Raw genomic sequence first — 24,062 nt, 5'->3', positions numbered from 1 at the left:
GTGGGGTGTAATAACACAGAAAAAAAAACATAGCATAGGTACGTATATCACACCTATTTGTTCATGATTGCACAATGACATTGCCCCAATGGAGTCTGGCTTCTTTGACTTCCTCAGCCGTTTCACAGGTGAGACCTGGTTTGGCATTCTCATTGTTTAACTTGTCACAGTAGTCTTCATCTGTATAGAAGCAGGGTGAAGATTCTTGTCTTTTTACTTCAACAGATAGTGAGTCTTTTATTGGTCACGTATACATTACAGCACAGTGAAATTCTTTTTTTTTCCCCGCATAACTCAGTATGCCAGGAAGTTGGGGTCAGCCATGATACAGCACCCCAGGAGCAGAGAGGGTTAAGGGCCTTCCGATCAGTAAACCAGAGCCTTAACCGCTAAGCCACCACTGATCAGGTCATTTCTTAGTCTGCAAGCTTACACAGGTATTTCTTGAAAGTAAGTCCTGGACCACTGTAGAATAATTCCATTTTTCAAAAACATTGATGTTATAATTTGTTGCCTTCTTATCCCTGCAGGTGTTGGCCCTAAACTCAACATTTGGTCTGGTCAGGTGGTCAGCTGCACCTGGTAAATTTTTACACTAGTACTGCTGGCCTATTACTTCTCCAATATCAGCTCTAGCTTAGTTTAGACTCATCACCTCTAACGATATAGGGTTTTGAGTACTTGGCCAACCAGGATGGTTGTGGCAGTATGGAAAATGCTAATAAAAATAAAGAGGAGTGATTTGTAAATGTTCTTTGACTTGTATTTAAACAAAAAAAAAGTATAAAGACAAGGTTTATATGTTTGCAGTTGCTTGGATGTTTTACCTAATCAACTGCAGAGTTTTTTGAAGATAAATGTTTATTTTGAAATTGATGCATGCAACAAGTTCCAAAAAAGTTGGGACAGGGGCAATTTAGGACTAAAGGCCCACTGAGCGCGAGACGATAAAGCGAAGCGATGCTCTACAAGAATGGTGCTTTCACACCGAATGCTAAATGATTGATCGACTTCGGCAAATTCACGCCTGCACGATAGGTGGTGCTGACTGAGAATGCACTTTTCGCCTGCAGACTAGGTGGCCCAACCCACTATTCACCTGATCAGCCTATTGTCTTTGACCACTGAGAAGAAGAATCACTTAAATGTTGGGGCGTAGCAACAGAAGGCAAAAAAAACTGTTAAGAAGCACAGAAAAATAAAGAAAATGGAATTGAAAATGGATTTTGCTGTGACTTTGAGAACAGAGAACTTTTTGATAAAATACCAATGATGACAAAATCTAGGGGTATAATCTGGCCTGGGCATTTGAGCAAGATTTTTTCTTTAGCCCCAAATAATTCTCCACTTGAAGCTGTTTGTCACCATGTAACTAAACCTCAGTAAAAGAGGACAGCCTGTAATTTTGAGGCGAGACCAATCAGACAGCGAGTACAGGAAAATACATGGAAATACTCATGTCTTATTGGCTGATGGGTCTCACTTCTGCCAAACGCTAGCTCACACAATCAGTATGCGGAAAAATGGATATACGCTGATTTATTGGTTTTTTTTTTTAAACCAGTAAATGGGTTGAAACCGAAACACTAACATCTCATGCTGAGTAAGAAAACAAGTTGTGTAAATATTTGAGTTTGTGAATATGCATAAAATAGGTGAATATGATATGAGCAGAGCATAAGGACAGATAACACACTTTTCATGGCACTGTAGCAGCTAACCACATACAGTGATAGCTTAGTTGTGCCTCCCATTGGCTAGCGACACCAAACTAGCTTATTCTTGTTTTAGATGGCCAAAAAGTTTAATATTTTATATATATATATATATATCTATCTATCTATCTATCTATCTATCTATATATATATATATATATATATATATATATATATATATATATATATATAGTGATAACACCTGAGGCATGTTTTATGATAAATCCAACTTTTTGTCCATTTTTTCAGTTTTTTTTAAAAAAAAGCAATTAGCCCTCACATGCAAGAAAAACATGCATGCAAACAGTCTACTGAAAAGTCCATTTTAAAGTTTTTTGTTTGAGAAGAGTCTGGGTTCAGCCCCGGATGATTAACAGTTCAGCTAACGCCCCTCACAAGAACTCAACATCTATTCTCTTCTCTGTTCCCGTATACTTTTCTTCAGTGTTTACACTAGTTTTTAAAACAGCTTTCTGTGCTATAGCACGACCAATCTCACCCTTTTGAGCAACAGCAGCGGCTCAGGGCACGTGATCTAAAGCTCAAATCTAACCGGACGACCCGTTTCATGGCAGAGTGACAGGAAAAATTGACATACTGGTTGAAATTTTTTTTCTCGAATGTTCTCGCCCGATGTGAATAGCTCTATCGGGATCTATTGTTTCGATTCAAGAGCGTAATCATGTCGGATATTCACGTTGCATAATCACACTCAGTGTGAAAGGCCCTTAATAGCCATGTGACAAGTTGAAATAAGAAGGTGATGTGAAAAAGGTGAGGCAATCTACTAATCATAGTATATAAAGAGCCTCCACAAAAGGCCTAGTCTTTCAAGAGCAAGGAAGGGTCGAGGCTCACCAATCAACAGATGCGTCGGCAAATAATCCAAGACTTTGAGAACAACATTCCCCAAAGACAAATCGGTAGGATTTGGAGCATTTCACCTTCTACGTTCGACAATATAATTAAAAGATTCAAGGAATCCAGTCAAACCTCGGTGCATAAAGGGCAAGGTCGAAAACCACTTCTGACTGTGCGTGATCTCCGATCCTTCAGATGTCACTGTCTTAAAAACTGTAAGAGATATCCTGCATCTGGAATGGATATCCTGACATGGGCTCAGGAATACTTTAGTAAACCTGTCAGTCAACACCATTAGCAGTTGCATCCACTGATGCAAGTTAAGGCTTTACTATGCAAAGCAGAAGCCATGTATCAACACTGTCCAGAAGTGCCACGACTTCTCTGAGCTCGGTCTCATCTGAGATGGACAGTAGCATAGTGGAATTGTGTTATGTGTTCTAAGGAGTGAACATTTCAAATACTTTTTGGACAAAACATCCGTTGTGTTGCAAGATATTTTGCTCCTTCAACCTACATTGACCCTGCTAGCTCACAAATTCAAATTTTAACATCAATTACATTATCTGGCTTGTTCTTAAGAAAAATAAAACAGCTGAACTCACGAAGACTGGATTCAGATGAGGTAGGTTTATTTAGCAGTCAAGCAAGACAGCAAAACAAACCACTGGTACCAGGAATGCACGCCACATGAAGATATAACTGAGGTTCTGTTGGTTACAGTGTTCTTTATATACACTTCAGGCATGGTACCATATCTAACTTTAACCAATCACACATTTCCTCTTTTTGCACATCCAATCGCAATTCTCCACATTTATCACATTCGCTTAATTTCCCATTATCTCCAATAACTTAGGTTTACCCGTTTAGTGCAGCTCTAAATTCCACATGATATTTTCAGTGGTTTGCTTTTTACATCATAATTTGCTGAAGGGTTTATTGTTTCCCTAGCTTTCTACTTCCTTATTTACTTTGGAGCCATCTCTGCCAAGAACGAGCAATAGACTTATTGCCTTTGATAATAGCCTTATTTATTAATTTATTATTTATTATTTAATTATTATTTATTATTTAGATAATAGCCTTATTTACTTTGGAGCCATCTCTGCCAAGAACGAGCAATAGACTTATCTCCTCTCATGGGTGAGTAAACATTCTAAGTTTTATGGTAAATGGTCTGCACTTATATGGTAAATTAAATTGGTAAATTGTGCACTTATATAGCGCTTTTATCCAAAGCGCTTTACACTGAGTCTCTTTCACCCATTCACACACACACACACTCACACACCAATGGTAGCAGAGCTGCCATGCAAGGCGCTAACTTGCCATCGGGAGCAACTTGGGGTTCAGTGTCTTGCCCAAGGACACTTCGGCATGTGGAGTCATGTGGGCTGGGAATCGCACCGCTAACCCTACGATTAGTGGACAACCCGCTCTACCACCTGTGCCACAGCCGCCCCTGTATATAGTGCTTTTTTAACCTTAGCGGTTCTAAAAAGCGCTTTACACTGGTTCTCATTCACCCATTCACACACTCTCACACACCAATGGTAGCAGAGCTGCCATGCAAAGCGCTAGCTTGCCATCGGGAGCAACTTGGGGTTCAGGGTCTTGCCCAAGGCATGTGGAGTCACGTGGGCCGGGAATCGAACAGCCAACCCTATGATTATTGGACAACCAACTCCACCACCTGAGCCACAGCCACCCATATCCATTTATCATGGGTCGTTTGCTGGGCCAGACTCATGTTCTTTAACAGATTTTCTATGTTTCATGTGTTTTTAGTGTAGTTAGATGTAAGGTCAAACACTGTAAATCCTGGACCTTCCAAGAGCAACTCTGGGCATCTCCCGAATTGGCCATCCAAGAAGAAGGAAAGAGCTGATGTATTTACTCAAACACGTTTTAAATTGTGTCTAAGTACACAGACTCCCAAGTACCATTCTGCATCTAAATGTACTCAAGCCACCCAGATTCCCTGGAAGGTTAACAAAAGAATGTTGTGTCTCATGAAATTTTATGTGAAACCATTTCTTGTTAAAAAACAAACAAAAAAAGTAATGTTCTTTTATGTATCTGTTTTGTCAATACACAAATCTTATTCACAATTTAATAATTCAAACAATTACACTGACAAACAATTAATCTGACTTGTTCTTAAGAAAAGTAAAACAGCCAAACTAAGACTGGATTCAGATGAGGTAGGTTTATTTAGCAGTCAAACAAGACAGCAAAACAAACCACTGGTACCAGTAACGCATGCCACATGAAGTTACAACTTGCACTGAGGTTCAGTTGGTTACAATGTTCTTTATATACACGTCAGGCATGGCACAATATCTAACTTTAACCAATCACACACATTTCCCCTTTTTGCACATCCAATCACAATTTTCCACACATATCCCAGTTGCATAATTTCCCATTATCTCCAAGACACATTAGGTTTACCCATTTAGTGCAGCTCTAAATTTCAACTAAATTCAGTTTTATTTGTATAACGGTTTTAACAATGGACATTGTCCCAAAGCAGCTTAACAGAAATTCATGATATAGATTTTAACACTCTAGAGTCTGAGGCCTTTCAGACACTTTTGAGGTAGTCTGACATGCCTTTACATTCGAATATTTCACCTATCTAAAAAAAAATTAATCCAAAAAATGCTACATATGCTTATATTTACTACAAACTCACCAACAGTAATTTGAGAGCAGTAAGAATGTCATGAATATAGATTTTGTTTAAATCAACTGTAAATTGACACTTTTCAAAAACCTATTTTCAGAGGTGTTGGGGATACTGTGATAAACACGTTATAAATATTTTTTAAAAGACCTTTGAGCTCTGAACCTTGTAAACATAGGTGTTGGCTACACATAGGTGATTAAATCATGTTGAAATGTCATGTGGTCTGACTAAAAAAGTTGTAGAACTTTGAAGTGACTTTTTCAAAGCCAGTGGCTTACACAATGAATATTGATGAGATAGGTGTCAGCACCTGTAATAGTTTGCTGGCATATTTTTTATATGTTGCTTGGAATACATCAGTGTAAAACATGTCGCTTCCTGTTGGAAGCAGGTGGTGCTCTGACTATAACTGAATATTGGAATGTAGATATGTTTTGGGCAGGATTTGTACGAAACGTGAAGTTTGGTGCAGATTGAACATTGTATGTCTGAGTTAGTGTAAAACTTGTCAGTTCATGCTGCCAGCAGGTGGCAGTATGACTATAACTGAACACTGGCATGTAGATAGGCTCAGGCCCAGATTCGTATCAAATTGGTGAAATTTGGTACAGATTGAACATTGTATGCTTGCATTATAACAACTAACAATGCCTGTATTGTGGCATTAATTGTGTGATTTAGCGCTTAGCTAAGTGTTGCTAGCATGTTGTAACATGTTTCCAGTATGTTAATAGCATATTTACCACTTGCTGGCATATTTTAATATGTTGGAAGGAGGGCATCACAGTGTAAAACATGTCACTTCCTGTTGTCAGCAGGTGGCGCTATGACTATAACTGAATATTGGCATTTGGATGACTTCAGGTAAGGATTCATATAAACATGTGAAGTTTGGTACAGTTGAACATTGTATGTTTGAGTTATGATAACTTCCTGTTTAATAGCACTAATAGCACACTATCACTTAGCTAAGTATTGCTAGCATGTTTCATCATGTTTCTACCATGTTGCTAGGATGTTTAGAATTTGCTGGCATATTTTTATATGTTGCTAGGAATACATCAGTGTAAAACATGTCACTTCCTGTTGTCAGCAGGTGGCACTATGACTATAACTGAATATTGGCATTAAGTTGTCTTCAGGTCAGGATTCGTATCAAATATTTGAAGTTTGGAGCAGATTGGACATTGTATGTTTGACTTTTAACAACTTCCTTTTTCATGGTGAAACATCGAAATTTGTGAGACCACCACACCCACACTGTGCAGCGAAAAATTCAAAAGATTCAAAAGACTTTTCTGTACGTATTGGCATGTTACACATGTTTACCGAATTTCATACATGTAGGTGAAACGTAGCGCTTGACTGACACGGTTGCAAAACATAATGGTTTGGAGCAACGTTAGGGGGAGGAAATAACATTGTAATTATTTTTTGTTGGGTAAATTTTTTCTTTCAGTTGACAAACAGGGCAGTGTTATTACCTATCTAATCCTGCTTTGTAAAATAATCTAATACCCTGATTTTGCTCTTAGAAAGAAAATATACTCATCAGATGACGAGCCTCATGATACCTCCTGTTACGAAACAGGACTCAACAAAAAGTAAGTCTCTATTTACACTTAAGGCAGGAAACACTCGTTCAACTAAGGCAGGAAACACTTGTTTAACTAAGGACTAAACACTTGTTCAACTTTGGCATGAACACGCATTTAACCATGGCATGAACAAGCATTTAACTATGGCATGAACAAGCATTTAACTACGGCATGAACACTCTTTCAACTACGGCATGAACACTATTCTAACTATGGCCTGAACACTCTTCTAACTAGTGCATGAAACTAGGAACAGGAAACTAGACAGAGCATGGACACATTATCGCCTGGCACCATTATACATTCCGTCTTTCCTTCAGTCCGTCTTTACTCTATGCTAATACTGCCCGACGTGTGTAGAAACGCAAGGAGTTTAAATAACCAGTCACAATCACCTTAATTGCTGACAGCTGGCAACACTTCACAACACACCCTCGCACCTCCACCAATAACTGAACCGGGCGGGGACAGAACAGGAACCAAAACAAGTGCACATACCCATTGTAAACACAGTCTTAGCGTCCATGCGCACTTCAAGCACGTGCACTCCAGCTGCTCGTGCATATTGTTGCCGCAGCGCCATCTGCCGGCAAGATTGTGACAGAACCCCCCTCGAAAGGCGCTCCTCCCGGAGCGTCAAAGAGCACCCGCCTCCAACGGTGGTACTTGGGCCCCTGTGTAATCTGTCCTTTAATGTATCAGGAAACAGGGTGGCTTCCGCCAGGCAGCAGACAGGTGGAGCACTGCCCCCAGCGGGGCTGGGGCATTGGGCGACGTCCACCGCGGGGCTGGAGCTTGGGGCGACGTCCTCGGCGGGACTGGAACGCTGGGTGACGTCCTCGGCGGGACTGAAACGCTGGGCGATGTCCTCGGCGGGGCTGGAACGCTGGGCGACGTCCTCTGTGGGGCTGGAATGCTGAGCGGTGTCCTCGGCGGGACAGGACAGCGGGACAGCTTCCTCGGCAGGACAGGACAGCGGGACAGCTTGCTCGGAGGGACAGGACAGCGGGGCAGCTTTCTCGGCGGGACAGGACAGCGAGGCAGCTTTCTCGGCGGGACAGGACAGCAGGGCAGCTTCCTCGGCGGTACAGAACAGCAGGGCAGCTTCCTGGGTTTCAGAGACCTCCCTGCAGGTCTCTGACTGGAGCTCCGAGGTCGCCAAGTTGATCTCGGGCTGCAGCTCCGAGGTCGCCGTGTTGACCTCGGGCAGGAGCTCCGAAGCTGAGACCTCCCCATAGGTCTCAAGGCGTAACTATAGCCATATGTATTACAATGTTTTGCTGGTATGTAACATTAAAAAAAAAAACAACACCAACTTTGCAACTATTTGCATTAATATGATTTTTGTTTTTTCATTACTTTATTAAAAACCATTATTGTTCAGTAGTTACATTTAAAAATAAACAATTTTAAAGGCTTATTAATTGTATTATAACTCACAATAAGTATTTATTAGGCAAAACAACACAACTATCAACAATAATAAAATAATTAACTTATTGGAACTAGAAATAAATCTGCATTAATCATGACCTATTTTCAATGTCCCACCAGTTACAACTGTGACCAAGAATTTTTTTTCTTTTAATGTTAGTGAAAGTAATTTTTTAAAAGAAAGGAATGCAGTTTTTCATTGGGCAATACAGGGAGTGAAATGCATATGCTGACTTATTGTAGTTTGAATAGCATATGTGTAGTTTTGGATTCACATGCAAATTTAATGGGCGATTAATGGGTTCACTTGCCGAAATTTTGTCATTCGACACGTTCAAAGATCTACATCAGCAGTTTCGCCTTTGCCCAACAATTCACACCATTACTCTTCCGTAATGTTCCCATTCTGTCTGAGACTGCCAGAAACCCCAAAACTTCTTCAAATTCACACCACGTTCACCGGTCTTTGCTCCCAGGAGTGATTTGTCTTTACTTTGATGTCACACAGGTGCGAGTGGGGTGGAGAGTCCTTTGTCTCTGAGAGGTGATAATAGTGGTAAATCACCTTTGTCAAATTCTGTCAAAAGAATTTATTTGTTGCTGAACCAAATCCTGAAGTCTAATTTAGCTAACTAAATCCTCGTCATCCATTTCTTGCATTGATTAAGCTGCTGGCCCAGCTTTCAATATTTGTGATATTCATTCCGTTTTTCTATCACAAATATATATTATAATCAAAATGATACTTTATTCTAATAATGCTACAACTTTATTCTCAAAATATTATGAATTTATTCTCATAATGCTATGACGTTTTTTCAACAACCAGAAAAGCAGGGGGTAGCTATGCCTACAAGAGTGCCCTCAATGTGGGAATGAACTACAATCCCATGAACCATTGCAAATGACAGTCAATTTAAAAACTATGCAGAAATATAAAACTGTAGGCTGTTTTTTACTATTCAGTACATGTCATCCATTTGTTTGTTTATTTTAATTCAAACTTTAGTTTTGTTGATAAACATTAATATGGCATGCGCTCCTACTTTAGGACATGAGTTTATGTGAGTTCTCTGTGTCTTGAGAACACTGTGACCTTTTTCTTGTCTCCTTGACAACCCATGTCACAGGAATGTGTCATTCTCTCCTAGTTTCTCTTACCTTGTACCTGGTTGATATGTACCAACGACCCACCATTTTACCTTGAACGATGAGCACACTGTTGCTGAGGCACATGACTGTCTGATACTCTAGTCTTTTTTAATAAACTGAGAGACTTTGCTGTGTGTGTGTGTGTGTGTGTGTGTGTGTGTGTGTGTGTGTGTGTGTGTGTGTGTCTGTCTTATGGCAACTCTCCCGAGCGCTCAAAACAGGACTAGAAACAGTTTTTATTTGCTTAAGACAATTATTTAAAAAAAATAAAAATACTTTTTAGTAAAGTGCAATCCAGCAGGAATGGTGTGAGACTAAAAATCTGCCAAGCATGCTTTCCCACTTTCACTGACTGCATACATTTGAAAACTTTTAAATTCATATTATAAGTTTTAAACTAATATTGTCACTGATTATATTTATTTAGAAAATATTTTCAAAATAACGGTAGGACATGCTACAGTATGTTTGCTATACTATAAATTTATTGATGAAATCATTTATTATGAGATATCATCAATCCATTCAATTCCTCCAAGTATTCACCCATACAGCATTATATTCAGTAGTTTAATATAGTAGTCATCTATAAACATTCATCCACTCTCACTTGTTCAGCGCATGCACTGGTAATCTCGAACTGACATGCGCTTACATGATGAGAAGAAACATAAAACACTTTAGAACCTGCATATATTCACCTCTGACACAAAGTGTCAGTCCATTAGTAGTGGCTGTTAGCTTACTCACTGACACTATATAGGCAGCTAACAGACCCATGCATTCAAATCATTATCTAGCTGCAGTACTACAGTGGTTAGCTTCAGTTCATCAGCTTTCTAGACTTCCAGTTAACGTTAGCTAGTCATTTGAAGGCTAGACTGACTAGCTTATATTCTCGCCATTCATCATTCAGTTATGATGGTGTATTGTTATGATCGGTCATGGTCTCACGTTGGCCTGTGTCATAAATGTCATGACACTGGGCGCGGAGGTTGCTTTGACCAGATGACGGTGCTTTTGCCCTTGCATATGGCTTACAAATACTGCCTCCACCATGTGGGAGATGTCAAAAGATTTTACACAAAGTTTGCATCTATTTACTTTTCCCATTTGAAATACCAGCCCTCAGAAAACTTGTATTTTCCCATCATGGCCGTTCAGTCCACACTCCAAGGTGGAAAGTTGGACGATGTTCGAGGTGTTTAGTCACACACCATACTTCTTGGTTTGAGGGGGGTAAAACCGCTGCCTAAAAAGTAACAACCAATCACAGAAGACCGTCCCCCCGCGCCGATCCAGTCTAGCACTGACCTTTTGTCTACACTGGTTGGCTGCTTCAAATGCCATGTTAAACACTCTGCTTGTATGATATTTTTATTTTTAGAAATTCTCAATTTTATATTTTAGAAAACAGAATAGGGGCAATATCCTGGAAACACATTTTTCCATATTTATCCAGACCTGGAAATTACTAAAATCAAATTCCATACTTTTCCACACTGCATAGGAACCCTGCCTTTAAGGAAGATATTTTGAGAAAAGGTTCCTCGGTAGGTGGGCAGATGAGGAACTGAGCCTTGACGAGACAACACCTGTGCTGAATGTGTGACTAAAGCTTCAACAAAAACATCCCTATACCAAGGTTGTGTCTGTTTGCATCTTTATTAAGAAGGAAAAGAGAACAAACTCTAACAACTTGTAGACAGCAGTCAACATTTAATCTCAACACCACCTCTTAAATTGAGGAAATATTTTTGTGAGACTACTGGCCTGAATTTTTTGTCAAAGTCTGGCCCGGTCAGTATGTACACATTTAAAGTTTGTTTGTCTATTTAAATATAAACCATGAGACAAGTTGGCAAAATGTCAGAAGTGCTCTGCTAAACTAGGCAAACGCTTGGAATGTAATGGTGTATAAAGAAAGAAGGAGAGAATGTTTTCAAGAAAAACTAGGTTACAAAAAAACAACTATCCAAGTGTGTAATGTTGCAGTGAAAGAGAATGAAAATGTACAAAATATGACTAACCCTTTACAATTTCCACACATTACCCATTTACACAAAACTGCAGGAAAAAAAGCTGATTATTGACTTTTCTCATACCACTGTCAAAATCAATAGCATGTAAATAAGTGTCATGTGTCAAAATCTAATATTAAACAATTTTTTTAATCAAGAAGAAAGTCTTTAATTACAACCCCAATTCCAAAAAGAGTCATCAAAGTCAAAATTGCCTTATTTTTTCTTTAAAATTGTACATTTCCTCAGTTTAAACATTTGATACGTTTTCTATGTTCTATTTTCAATAACACATGGGTTTATGAGATTTGCAAATCATTGCATTTGGTTTTTATTTACATTTTACACAGCGTCCCAACTTTTTGGAATTGGGGTTGAATACAAGGTGTAGTAGTGTTAGGATATTTAAACATTACCTTCCCACATTGAAACGCGACCTCAAAATATAGAGCATGTAACCACACTATAAAATATTTACTCATGGTCTTAAAATGTGCTTTGGCTTGTCCAACCCCCTATAAAGTTATTAAAATATATTTCTTTACTAAAACACTTAAACAGATGATCGCAGAAATAAACGCAAAATCAAGTAAACTCCGCAATAGGTGGAGGAGCTTACAATTTTTCTAAATTACCGCAGATTTTTCTCAGATTTGGGCCAAGACACCTCATGTGACGTCATCACAACGCACATTCAGACAAAGCCTTCTTTGATTCATGTGTGTCAAACATGAGTACAGCTAGAAGGTCTCATTTAACAACAAACATCACTGCAAAACAATTTCATCCAATTCAAGTAGTTTTCCACAAAAAAAAAAAGCACAAAAAACTCCACAAGTTGCATAGCAAATTTTGAAAATAAGCCGCAGTGTTATTTGGTTCTTTGGTGTTCTTCAGTCAAGCATTTTTGGCCATAACAATCACAAAAAACCTCTGTGAAATCCTGTATGGACTGCTTAAAAAACATGTTCACTGAGCCAAACATTCCCAATATCAAGAATGCTCCTTTCACTGCAGACATCTTGACCTTGTCCACGTCCCGACCAACACACTTTCCTTCACCCCATGGAGCTGTCAAGCAGAAGGCAGAATTTTGTAGCCCTTGTGCTGACCAGCAAGATCCACCAGCTCCCTCCTTTGGGATAGCATCATCATCATGTGGTCCAGCTTGGAGCGAATGATGGAGAAATGGTAATGGCGTTCTTTGGTCAATTTGCAGACACAATCCCTCAGGTTACTGCCTGTAGGGACAATACTGCAGTGGATGTATGGGCAGTGTTGCACCTCTACTTGAGTAGAACAACCATTGGCTGTGGTGGTTGTTGAGGCAGATGAATGGCTGGGGTTGCTTGTCTTATCACTGCAGCTTAGTGCTATGGCACAAGAATCCTGTGGATTGGTAATTAGTTTTATCTGCATTATGCCATCTAAATTCAGGCAGCTGGTCTGTGTGGAGGTGTGGTGGAACAGAACAGCTGGATGTGTCTTAGTGCCCATGTTTACAGTGTTAGCAGACATATCAAAGTTTTCAGCATTCAGAGGATTCTCTTTAGCAGCAGTCAGATTATGTCCAAAATCTTTCTCCATCTGCTTCCCTTCAAGAGATAAGGTGCCAGGTACTGGAATACTCTCAATCTCCCTTTCTTTCCCAGATTGTCTGGTGTTTGCTCTGTTGGGTGTGCTGGTCAGCCACATTGGTTTACAAACATTGGCTGCTATGGAAGTAGAAGTTCCTGGGTGCTTGTGTAGTCTATAGTCATAGATGCTACTGTTTTGAACACTAGAGGCAACTCTTGTGTTGAGTGGGAGAGACTGAGCATAGAGGATGCGGAACTCTTCATCAAACTTCTCAGTGATTTGGCCAGATAGCTCAATGAGATTGCTACTGTTGAGTTTACCATCAGTCCAGTTGAATCTAAGGATGAAGAAATAAATCAACATTTCAAACTTTCCTCAATAGCAAAATTAGGCACTGGAAGGCCATAGCATTGCAAAATTACACGACAAATAACAACGCAATAAAATCCGGGCAATAACTACAGCATAAAGAATTCACAATATCGTATTACAATAGTGTACTCATTGTAATATTATTTCAACACATCAGGTTTTCACAACAAGGGCAGTTTTCACATGATTCTGTTGATACAAGTTTAAGTTAATATATAACGTGTGAATATTTGGTCTAATTTTTGCATTTTATTGTCAACTAAAATGTCATTGAGTAATATTCGAAAAATTGACTAAAATTAATATATATAATATGCCGAAATATTGACTAAATTTAAAGAATATTTTCATCAGAAGACAAAAACCATGCGATTATATTATCATTATATCGGTCTTAAAATGACAATTATATCGTTATTGCAATTATTTCTGGGACAAAATATCGTCCAATAAAATTTGTTATCGTGACGGACCTACTTGTGTTTTCTTTTTAAAACCCCAACAGGGTTTTAGGTTGATGGTATTCTTGGTCCCTGACCTAGTGAACTAACATTAAGGATATGTTTTTGACAGAGATTATAAAGCACTGTCAGGGCATCTGCTAAATGCTGGAAATTGTTGATTAGTTAACAGGACAGTCTGTTTGCTAATGAACTTTCATTACACCTTACTTTCAGTACAACTTGATTACTGGTCAGTAACACAAAATTGGGGACTAAGTTAAATTAGATCTTTAAAAAGAAATCTGAATGCTTCTATTCATTTAAATAAGGCTTGGGGTTGATTACATAAATGGCTAAAAAAATTTTTTATAAATCATGAGGTCAGGTTTTTGTGCACAAGTACATTGAATTGTGATTGCACACAGACAATGGGATTAGGTTTTACTGTAAATCTGTTTGCATATCTAAAGCCATTTCCCTAAGCGAGTTCCTATCTGGACCAGTATGAGTTGTTATTAGTTATTTGTTTGGTAATAAAAAAGATTGCGCCTTAAGAAAGGAAAGCAGGCATTACATAAGAACTATATTTGCTAATATTTTATGAGTTACTGACAGTAGAACATGGCAAAAATAAACAGGGCTCTTTCAATGGATAACCAAGGGAATTAGTATGTGTATAGGTTTCCTGGTTCATGTTGATATCATGACGTGAGACTAATATGTTTTTATAAAATTTTTTTAAACATAATTTTAAATAAAATCTGAACAACTGAAGAGTTTAGGCCTTACCTGTATGAGCCTGTGGCCACCCTGTTCCCATCAATCAACATAAATCGTTCATGAACCTTCCCAGTAATACGAGCACCAGAACGCATGTAGTAAGTTGAACCTGTTAGGGTCCGCACTCTCATATGCTTCAAAACAAAGAATTTTAGGTTCAAATGCAGCAGTAGCAAAATCATTTAATTTACTTTACTGTATTAAGTAAATTAAGAATTATAACAACTATTATATGGCAAGAGACAGCCATATTCGGACCTCCTGGGAGGCTGGGATAAACATTGTGTATGGAACTGAGAAGCAGGGGAAAAATACCAATAAACATACCTGGAGGTCATCTAGTCGCACATTAAGGTTTTTGCACATCTGCAGGAACGCTGGGAGAGACTTCTGCTCTAGTAGGATGTACACAGGGACACGACTTTGGGTGCATGCCTCCAGCAGGTCATGGAAAATGTCCAAGTCTGTTAGCGAATCTGTTACTATGGCAATCACCTTCAATAAAGAAGAAAAAAATATGCTGTCCTGTATTTTTTTGCCATGTTTCTCCAAAAAAAAAAAAAAAAACCCAACCCTAAAACATCATAAGTAATATAGAATACAAGTTGTGACAAACATGCCATATGACTGCCCCTGGTGTTACGCTGGATATGCACTGCAACAAACAGCTGATATACTGTATTTGGCTTTAAAACCAATGGTTAACAAAGCTGTCTGTAGGCATAACTGCAAAAATAGAATACTGAAAAAGTTCAAACTAATGTTTGTAAGGACATGTTGTAACACCTCTGGAGTTCCACATTTTTTTTCCTGGAGGTAGGAGGTGAGTTTGAAAGAAGCCTGTTCACATTTTTGTCATTCCAAAAGTATAACCTATTAGGACGATTCCATATTAAACCCTGGCTGGCACAGTTGACATGTATAATTGGAAAAATATTATTACTAATTATATTATTATTACTATTAAGACAATGCCTATTCTATGGAGATGTTTAAAATATATTTCCTATGCATTTTATATAAATGTGCTGTTTAAGGAATGCCTTTAGATTTTTAGAATGCCTAAAAGATTTCAAAGCATACAAATTATTATAAAAATTATAGAGAATGCACTTTAAACATTTTCACTTGAAAGTATAGACTTTCTCCTTATACATATTTAACTAATAAAGTGTGAGAAGTACAGATGGTGTACAAATTAAAGGAAAAACCTAAATAAATTAATGGAGAAACAGTGAGTGCCGATACTTCCAGATGGATGCACTGCATGCTATTAGTAAAACAGGGGGTATAACTTTAACTTGTAAAAAATTAGCATTTTTACATTTTTATTTAATGTGACATTAACATGTCCATCACAGTCTCATAAACACCACTGAACACCACACAAACTCCTTTGATCTCACCCAAACAGAGTTCATTAACATCTGAGCATGCCCAGTTCAATTATGTATCAGGTGACATTACAAAGGGTTCTTTATTTGGGCATGGATGGCAGAAGCTTCAGTTATAAAGACTGCTCAACTTACTGTTTCAAAAGGAACAGTTACTAAAGGAAATTTAAATATATGGGAAAGACATAGGGTTGAAATTGTGGTTCAAAGTGCAAATTCAATAACCATAATGACAGAAGAATTTGACAGATACAACATTTATGGCATTTGGCATTAATCCGGAGGAATTTACAGAAGTGATTTACCATTACCCTTATCCGGAGTGATTTACAGAAGTGCTTGAAGTGTAGAGCAATAAACACATGCTCATACTGGTTCACTAGGTTAGGGATTAAGAGTACTAACAGTCTAAAAAACCCTGTTGGGGAGGATAATATAGTACGGAAAACACACAAGAAAAAAAAAAAAAAATATATATATATATATATATATATATATATATATATATATATATATATATATATATATATATATATATATATATACACATACATACATACATACATACATATATACACACACACACGCACGCATATATATGAAGTGCTAAAGTATGCCATGAAGAGGTCTTTGGTCGGTGTTTAGTCATCGTTTGAAGAGAGCCACTGGGGCAGCTTTTCAGACTGCTAGGGGAAGTTCATTCCACCCCCTAGGTTCCAGAACAGTGAAGAGACTTGATGCATGTCTTCCTTGTACCCTGAGAGATGGTGAGACAGCTGAGATTTCTTCTTTTCCCAGACCCTGTTTGCCAGATGTTATGATGTGAAACAAAGTTCCTACTAACTACATTCTCAGTACACCTGGTCATAAAACCTGTGTATCACATCAATCTCTTGAAAAAGTATCATGCTCATCCTTCACCATCTGAGTCCAAACCTGTTCCCTCTGTGATGCCAGTGCTTACTCTTCCTGTAGAGGGTCAAATTTCTCCTTCTGAATATTCCCGAGGTTTATGATCTATATCTCGGAAGAAACTGCACACCTTCCCTTCACTAAGCCAATTCTGAAGCTTTACAGCGGTTGCCAGAGAAATTGGAAAGTTTGCCTCAATCATTTCAGGAAGACATTAAATCATTAATACACAAGTTTCCTAATCTGTTTGCTGATTTTGCATACCAAACTGCGATTATTGAACATGATATTGACAGAAACCAGATGGTTTTCCATTTGGGAAAATGTTACATCTGCGATCTGGGAACATGTCATGCCTAACGAGAGAGGTGAACCAATAAATTTGGATGAAGCCATATGTCGGCTTTATGGCGAAAAAAAAGGCACGTCACCCAGCCGCGTTTTTTAAATTTTATTTAATATTTAGATTTTTAACATATTATTTAATCCTACTGGTATTTCTTTAAAAGTTTTATAGCCTTGTGATATACTACACTTGTAAAAGAAATAAAATATTCGTCAGAGAAACATGCAACTGTGTACTCCGTCTCTTTATTATCCACTAATTCTCCCTCTCCCCTTGCGTGCAATCACAATACCGTATCCCACAGCGCCCTCAGGGTGTTTCTCATTGCAAGAACATGACACAACAAGGCTGTATTGAGTTGTTTCAATGACTGCAGTGCTAAAATAAAGCCCTCCCCACAACCCCCTACCCAAACAACCGCTCACAGCAGTGGTTTGGTCATTTAAAAAACTGCCACCGTCACAGCCCTAGACCTGACAGCTAGTGAGTCTCCATTAAACTTCACTGAATGAGCGTGAATCCACACATGCGCGTCAATCAAACAGCGTGTGATAGAAAGGAAGCGCAATAACTAAAACAGTAATTTTGATCACGTTGTTTGATGCTATATTTAGCTATATTTATGAATAAAAGTTATTGTGTTTTTTATAAGAGCAGTGTTTTTTATTTTGTGGTTTTCTTTTTTCTTTTTCAGCATTTAACTTCTGCTTTAAAGTTTGTGTTGTTTAAATCAGTTGTTTTTTTTGTTTTTTTCAAAATATAATGTTAATATTTTTAAATGTCCTTTGGACAATGTATAGCATAACCCACATAGATACATTCAATACCCTTTTCATAGCCTTCAATTTGCACAGTGTTTGAAGGACAACATTGGGCAGAATGTGAAATAACATTTTTTTTTAAAATACAGAAAATAAAAATTGGCCTTTTAATCCAACTAATCAATTAATCAAAGAAATAATTGACAGATTCATTGATTATCAAAATAATCGTTAGTTGCAGCTCTACTCTACTTTCACCCAAATACAAACTCAAGCATCTTCAGTTTGTTTACTTCAGAGGTGGTTTTGGCACACACAGAGAGGTAGCCATATGGAAAAGTACCTCATGCCCACAGTTAAATATGGTGGTGGCTCTTTAATGTTTTGGGGCTGTTTTCCTGCTAGAGGACCTAGACATGGCATCATGGACTATCAAAAAATATAAACAGATATTAAATGAAAACCTGACTGCCTCTGCCAGAGAGCTTAAAATGGGCCGTGGTTGGATCTTCCAGCAGGACAATGATCCAAAACATACATCAAAATCAACACAAAAATGTTTTACTGACCACAAAATCAAGCTCCTGCCATGGCCATCCCAGTCCCCTGACCTGAACCCAATAGAAAACCTGTGGGGTGAACTGAAGCGGAGAGTCCACCATCATGGACCTCGAAATGTGAAGGATCTGGAGAGATTCTGTATGGAGGAACGCTCTCAGATCCCTCGCCATGTATTCTCCAACCTCATCAGGCATTATAGGAGAAGACTCAGAGCTGTTATCTTGGCAAAGGGAGGTAGCACAAAGTATTGACTAAAAGGGCACCAATAATTGTTGCACACCTATATTTAACAAATATATTTTTTGATAACCCTGTGTTTTGTTTGCAATTGTTGGATATCCATGAGAGCAGAGTATTTTTGTGAATTGTGGATCTCATTTTATATTTGTGTATCACTTACTGTTTATTTGTGGATTTTGTTTTATTCTGTTGAACTCGTGTTATTTTTTGTAAATTATGCAACAAATATACCCCTGTAGTTCTGGAGCTGGAAAATACAATAAACAATGTCCATCTGGCGGAATCGTGGACCACTTGTTAAATATGGCTATAGAAGTGTATTAAAAAGTAGTTAAATATGGCTATAGAAGTGTATTAAAAAGTAGGTAAACATGGCTATAGAAGTGTATTAAAAAGTAGGTAAATATGGCTATAGAAGTGTATTAAAAAGTAGGTAAATATGGCTATAGAAGTGTATTAAAAAGTAGGTAAACATGGCTATAGAAGTGTATTAAAAAGTAGGTAAACATGGCTATAGAAGTGTATTAAAAAGTAGGTAAATATGGCTATAGAAGTGTATTAAAAAGTAGGTAAATATGGCTATAGAAGTGTATTAAAAAGTAGGTAAATATGGCCATAGAAGTGTATTAAAAAGTAGGTAAATATGGCTATAGAAGTGTATTAAAAAGTAGGTAAATATGGCTATAGAAGTGTATTAAAAAGTAGTTAAACATGGCAATAGAAGTGTATTAAAAAGTAGGAAATATGGCTATAGAAGTGTATTAAAAGTAGTTAAATATGGCCACAGAATTTGAGTGTATGTATTACCTCCTTGGCATTTTTGATCATCCTTCTTGCTGCTTCTTTACAGCTGTAGATGCTTTCTCCATAACTGGGCTGGAAGTACGCTGCAGCGCGCGTGACGCCACGGAACGACCCCGTCGTGAAAGCTGGCCAACCGATTTCTAAAACAGGGGGCTCCAGGTCGGAAATCTCCGGGAAATACGTGACAGACGAACAGTCCAAGGTGCTGGATTGGTCTAAATGTGAATCCTCCCCAACGAAGGACACGCATCTCGGTACAACAGCAGCACGGGAGATCCGTCGGATCTCGTCATCGGATAGAAAATTCGGTATTCTCTCCTTGTTGAGAAAGTCTGTGAAGGAGTCGATTCCTTCGGAAACCAGCGTTTCCAGGGCAAGTCGGTGCCGTTCATTATATGATTCTTTAATGCTTGAATCCTGTCGTACCTCTGACCTTCTCCAGCTCGGTGAATCCTCGAGACACTGCGACATGGCCATGCTTGAAAGTTTAATGCTTGGATCATAGAAAATGTCTGCTTAGTAAAGTAAGCAAGCCTGAACTGTTTTCTGCAGTTCACGAATCCCCATGCGGCTACACGGTACTGGTTGACTAATGGATATCCGTCAGGTAGTATGCTTGACGTTTATTGGCCATGAGTTTGAATTTGTAAGTAAACAGGTTTTAACTTCCCGGTTAGGACAACCCAGCGCCATGGAAAAGAGACTCGCGACACTCCCACTGACTCCTGTGGAAATCGGATCGGAGAATGCGGAAGCTAAGCGAGTCGTATATATATATATATATATATATATATATAGACGCAGCTTTGGCCCTTTGCGTCAACGCGTCCATCAATATTGATCAGGGCAAGACTGCCCTACAAACAAATACAAGTACATAGGGAAGCTGCGGGTTTCTGTATCAAAAGCAACGCTTACGTTTCTCAACCGATTTAAATGGTTTATGAAATACGTGGAGTACAAAAAAGTTCTGTCCACAGTTACTTAGAGTCTCGATTTTGGAAGACTCACGCTTGTCAAGCACAGATTTGGCTTATTTTTCTTGGTTAATAATTATGCAGACGTCTCCAATGTTATATAATTTAATATACATGAAATGTGCATAAAGTTTTTTTTTCCACTGTGGAAAGGACTTTTTTTTTCCTGTCCTCAACCCCATCATTTTAGCCTTTCTTGTGCTCCAAGTCAGAACACAGCTCGTTCACTTTGAAATACTGAAACAAACAAATAAAGTAATACATCAAAATAGTCCCTCTTTAAGTATGAATAATTGACCATTGTTGAGCAAATGCTCAAATGATGAGACACTGGCAGTCAGTCTGCTTTCTATATTTTTGATAATGATACAGATATACTCCAAAACTGACAATATAAGATAATCATTTATGGATCCAGAAAGACATTTACAGTTTTTACAGCGGTAAAACATTTGTGATAATAATAATAATAATAATAAACGACAAGTTACCAAATCATTACAGGCTATCGATACTTCTACTGTTTGGAATATTCATTCATTCAGTGAAGTGGGGAAACTGTAGATAGTTAGTTTAGCTCCATCTCTAATCCTGACAGTCTGACCTGTACTGTCAAAGTCCTCTGGCTTGAAGTGCTCACTGCAGGACTCACTTGTGGAAACACCTTTCATTCTTACAGTTACTTCCCACTTCCTCCTCAATTATCTCTCTTTGGGAAACCTTCTGTGTGAGAAAAGCCAATTAACTTCATTAAGATTCATAATATGCCAGTTGCTCAGCTGGAATGAGGAGCTTGTCATAAAAGTCGGTTTGTAGAATACTCGGAAATATAGATGACAATCTCGATCATGGGCATTTAGTTTAGAATATAAACAATAGTTTAACCTGAGACTTAGACTGAGACTTATTATTGTTGCCCGGACCATTATGGTGGCAACGTTGACATACGATCCAGCGGCCATTGCGGAGTCAGTTTATATGTCTGTGGTTCCAGCACTGATTCCCATTCATTTCAGTGTTTCCCAAACACCCTCGCTGGTAAGTTGGTGAAATGACGGCATTTGAGATTTTAACGCATTAGCTGACCTTTCATGGATCTAGTCACTAGTGGTATTTTATGTATCCAGCTTTAGTTAATGTTTATCGTTACATAATAGCTAGTTAGATTCTAATTGCAGCTTGAGCAACAATTTCACTAGGTACCATAACCAGATGTCAGTTGGCCAACATTTTCCGTAAATTAATTGCACTTTTTGCCATTTATTAATAGATTTGTTGTTAGTTAGCAGCACAGTATCATATCATACTAGTACACCTAATTTCCATTGCATGATAGCTAGCTCAACTAGATAAAATGGCTAGGTTGTTCCTTGATTAACGCAATCATTACACACATTGCTTGTGCATCAGTGACAGGTGATAAGATCAGCAGCATAAATGTGGATGCATTATGACCTTCATGAAGGCAGGACTTTTGGACTATATTAGTTTTAGCTCGTTGTACCCAATAAACTGACTAATATATATATATATATATATATATATATATATATATATATATATATATATATATATATATATATACACACACACACACACACACACACACACACACACACACACAGGGGGAAATAAGTATTGAACGCGTCAACATTTTTTCAGTAAATATATTCCCAATGATTTTTTCACCAGACTTTGGTATTAACTCAAGAAATTCAAACATTAAAGTCCATAAATGAAGTTATGTGTAATAATGCGAAATGACACATGAAAAAAGTATTGAACACGCTAACCGAAATTTATTTAGTACTTAATTTTTTAAAGAAATTAATCAGCCGCAGTATTCAGGTGTGATTTTGGTCCATTCTTCTAAACATATTGTCTTTAAATCTTGTTCAATTGGTTTTGAGTCAGGTGATTGACGGCCATTCTAACACCTTGATTTTTTTTCTCTGAAACCAATTGAGAGTTTTCTTTGCTGTATGCTTTGGTTTGTTGTCCTGCTGGAAGCTCCACCCACGTCTCGGCTTCATCATCACCTCCAAACTTCACTGTTGGTATAGTGTTTTTAGGGTGATGTGCAGTGACATTTCTTCTCCAAACATGGTGTGTAGTATCACAGCCAAAAAGTTCCATTTTGCTCTCGTCTGACCAGACTACACTCTCCTGGTATTTCATGGACTTGTCCAAATTAGTTGTAGCAAACTGTAAACGAAATGAATAAATGTAAATGAGCTTCGAGCCTTTTCTTATTAATGGAGCCTTGCGGGGTGAATATGCATAGATGCCATGGCGGTGGAGTACATTGCCTATTGTTTTCTCTGTGACGATGGTACCTGCTGCCTCCAAGTGTTTCTGGAGCTCTTTCTGAGTGGTCCTTGGCTCTTAGGCTACTCTTCTGACTATTCTTATGACTCTCTGGTCAGAAATCTTGCGAAAAGCTCCTGTGCGTGGCCGGTTGATGACGGAGTGATGTTGCTTCCACTTGTGAATAACGGCCCCAATGGTGTTTACTGGAAGATTCAGAAGTTTTAAAATACGTCTCTATCCGATTCCATCAATATGTTTTGCAACAATAAGGTTGTGAAGGTCTTGGGAGAGCTCTTTGCTGTTATCCATCATGAGATGTTTCTTGTGTGACACCTTGGTAACGAAAAGCCTTTTTATAGACCATCAATTTACTAACCCAGCTGATATTCATTTGCACAGAGGTATAATTACTTTCTAACTGCTTACGAATTTTAGCTGGTTCCTTGCCTTACCTTGCTGAACTGCTTTTTCTTAGCGTGTTCAATGCTTTTTTCCGCTGTGTCATTCCCATTTATTACATATAACTTTACTTATAGACTTTAATGTTGTGAATTCATTATATTTGTGGATTTAATACTGATATCTGGTGAAAATTTCATGTGAATAACCTCATTGGAAATATATTTACTGAAAAAAATGTTGACGCATTCAATACTTATTTCCTCCACTGTATATATACACTCAGCAAAAAAAAAAATAAAAATCCCTTTTTCAGGAGACTGTATTTTAAATATTTGAAAGATAGTTTTGTAAAATCCAAATAAGCTTTTATTTATAACAGATCTTAACTGGAAAGAGTTTAAACAATGATTTTTATGCTTGTTCAGTGAACCATAAACAATTATTGCACATGAACCTGTGGAACAGTCCTTAAGACATGAACAGTTTACAGGCGGTAGGCAATTAAGGTCACAGTTACAATAACTTAGGACACTAAAGAGACCTTTTTACTGACTCTGAAATGTATTTGCATTCAAAACAATCTTGTAACGGAGTGTATATACGTTAAATTCTTGCATAAATGGGGACAGCGACATCTATGCGGCGAGTAATGTCATTTAATGAGTGGAATAGGGACCGCCCACAGCAGATGTTGCAAGTTCTGAGT

At 38.1% G+C, this 24,062-nt stretch overlaps 1 protein-coding gene across 1 annotated transcript; it reads right to left on the bottom strand.

The window, feature by feature from the left end:
- Positions 1-9,896: 9,896 nt before the first annotated feature.
- On the bottom strand, positions 9,897-20,446 carry fam83d (family with sequence similarity 83 member D). The gene is made up of 4 exons (XM_053653308.1): positions 19,671-20,446; positions 14,977-15,144; positions 14,659-14,783; positions 9,897-13,391 (listed from the first exon to the last, which is right to left on the bottom strand). Exons 1-4 carry the CDS (start codon positions 20,142-20,144, stop codon positions 12,551-12,553), a joined length of 1,608 nt encoding a protein of 535 aa, XP_053509283.1. The 5' UTR covers positions 20,145-20,446; the 3' UTR covers positions 9,897-12,550.
- Positions 20,447-24,062: the final 3,616 nt, after the last annotated feature.

The sequence above is a fragment of the Ictalurus furcatus genome, chromosome 21 (assembly GCF_023375685.1).
Source record: "Ictalurus furcatus strain D&B chromosome 21, Billie_1.0, whole genome shotgun sequence".
NCBI classification, from domain to species: domain Eukaryota; kingdom Metazoa; phylum Chordata; class Actinopteri; order Siluriformes; family Ictaluridae; genus Ictalurus; species Ictalurus furcatus.
Note: the sequence above shows the minus strand (reverse complement) of the source record. Positions and strands in the feature narration are given on the sequence as shown.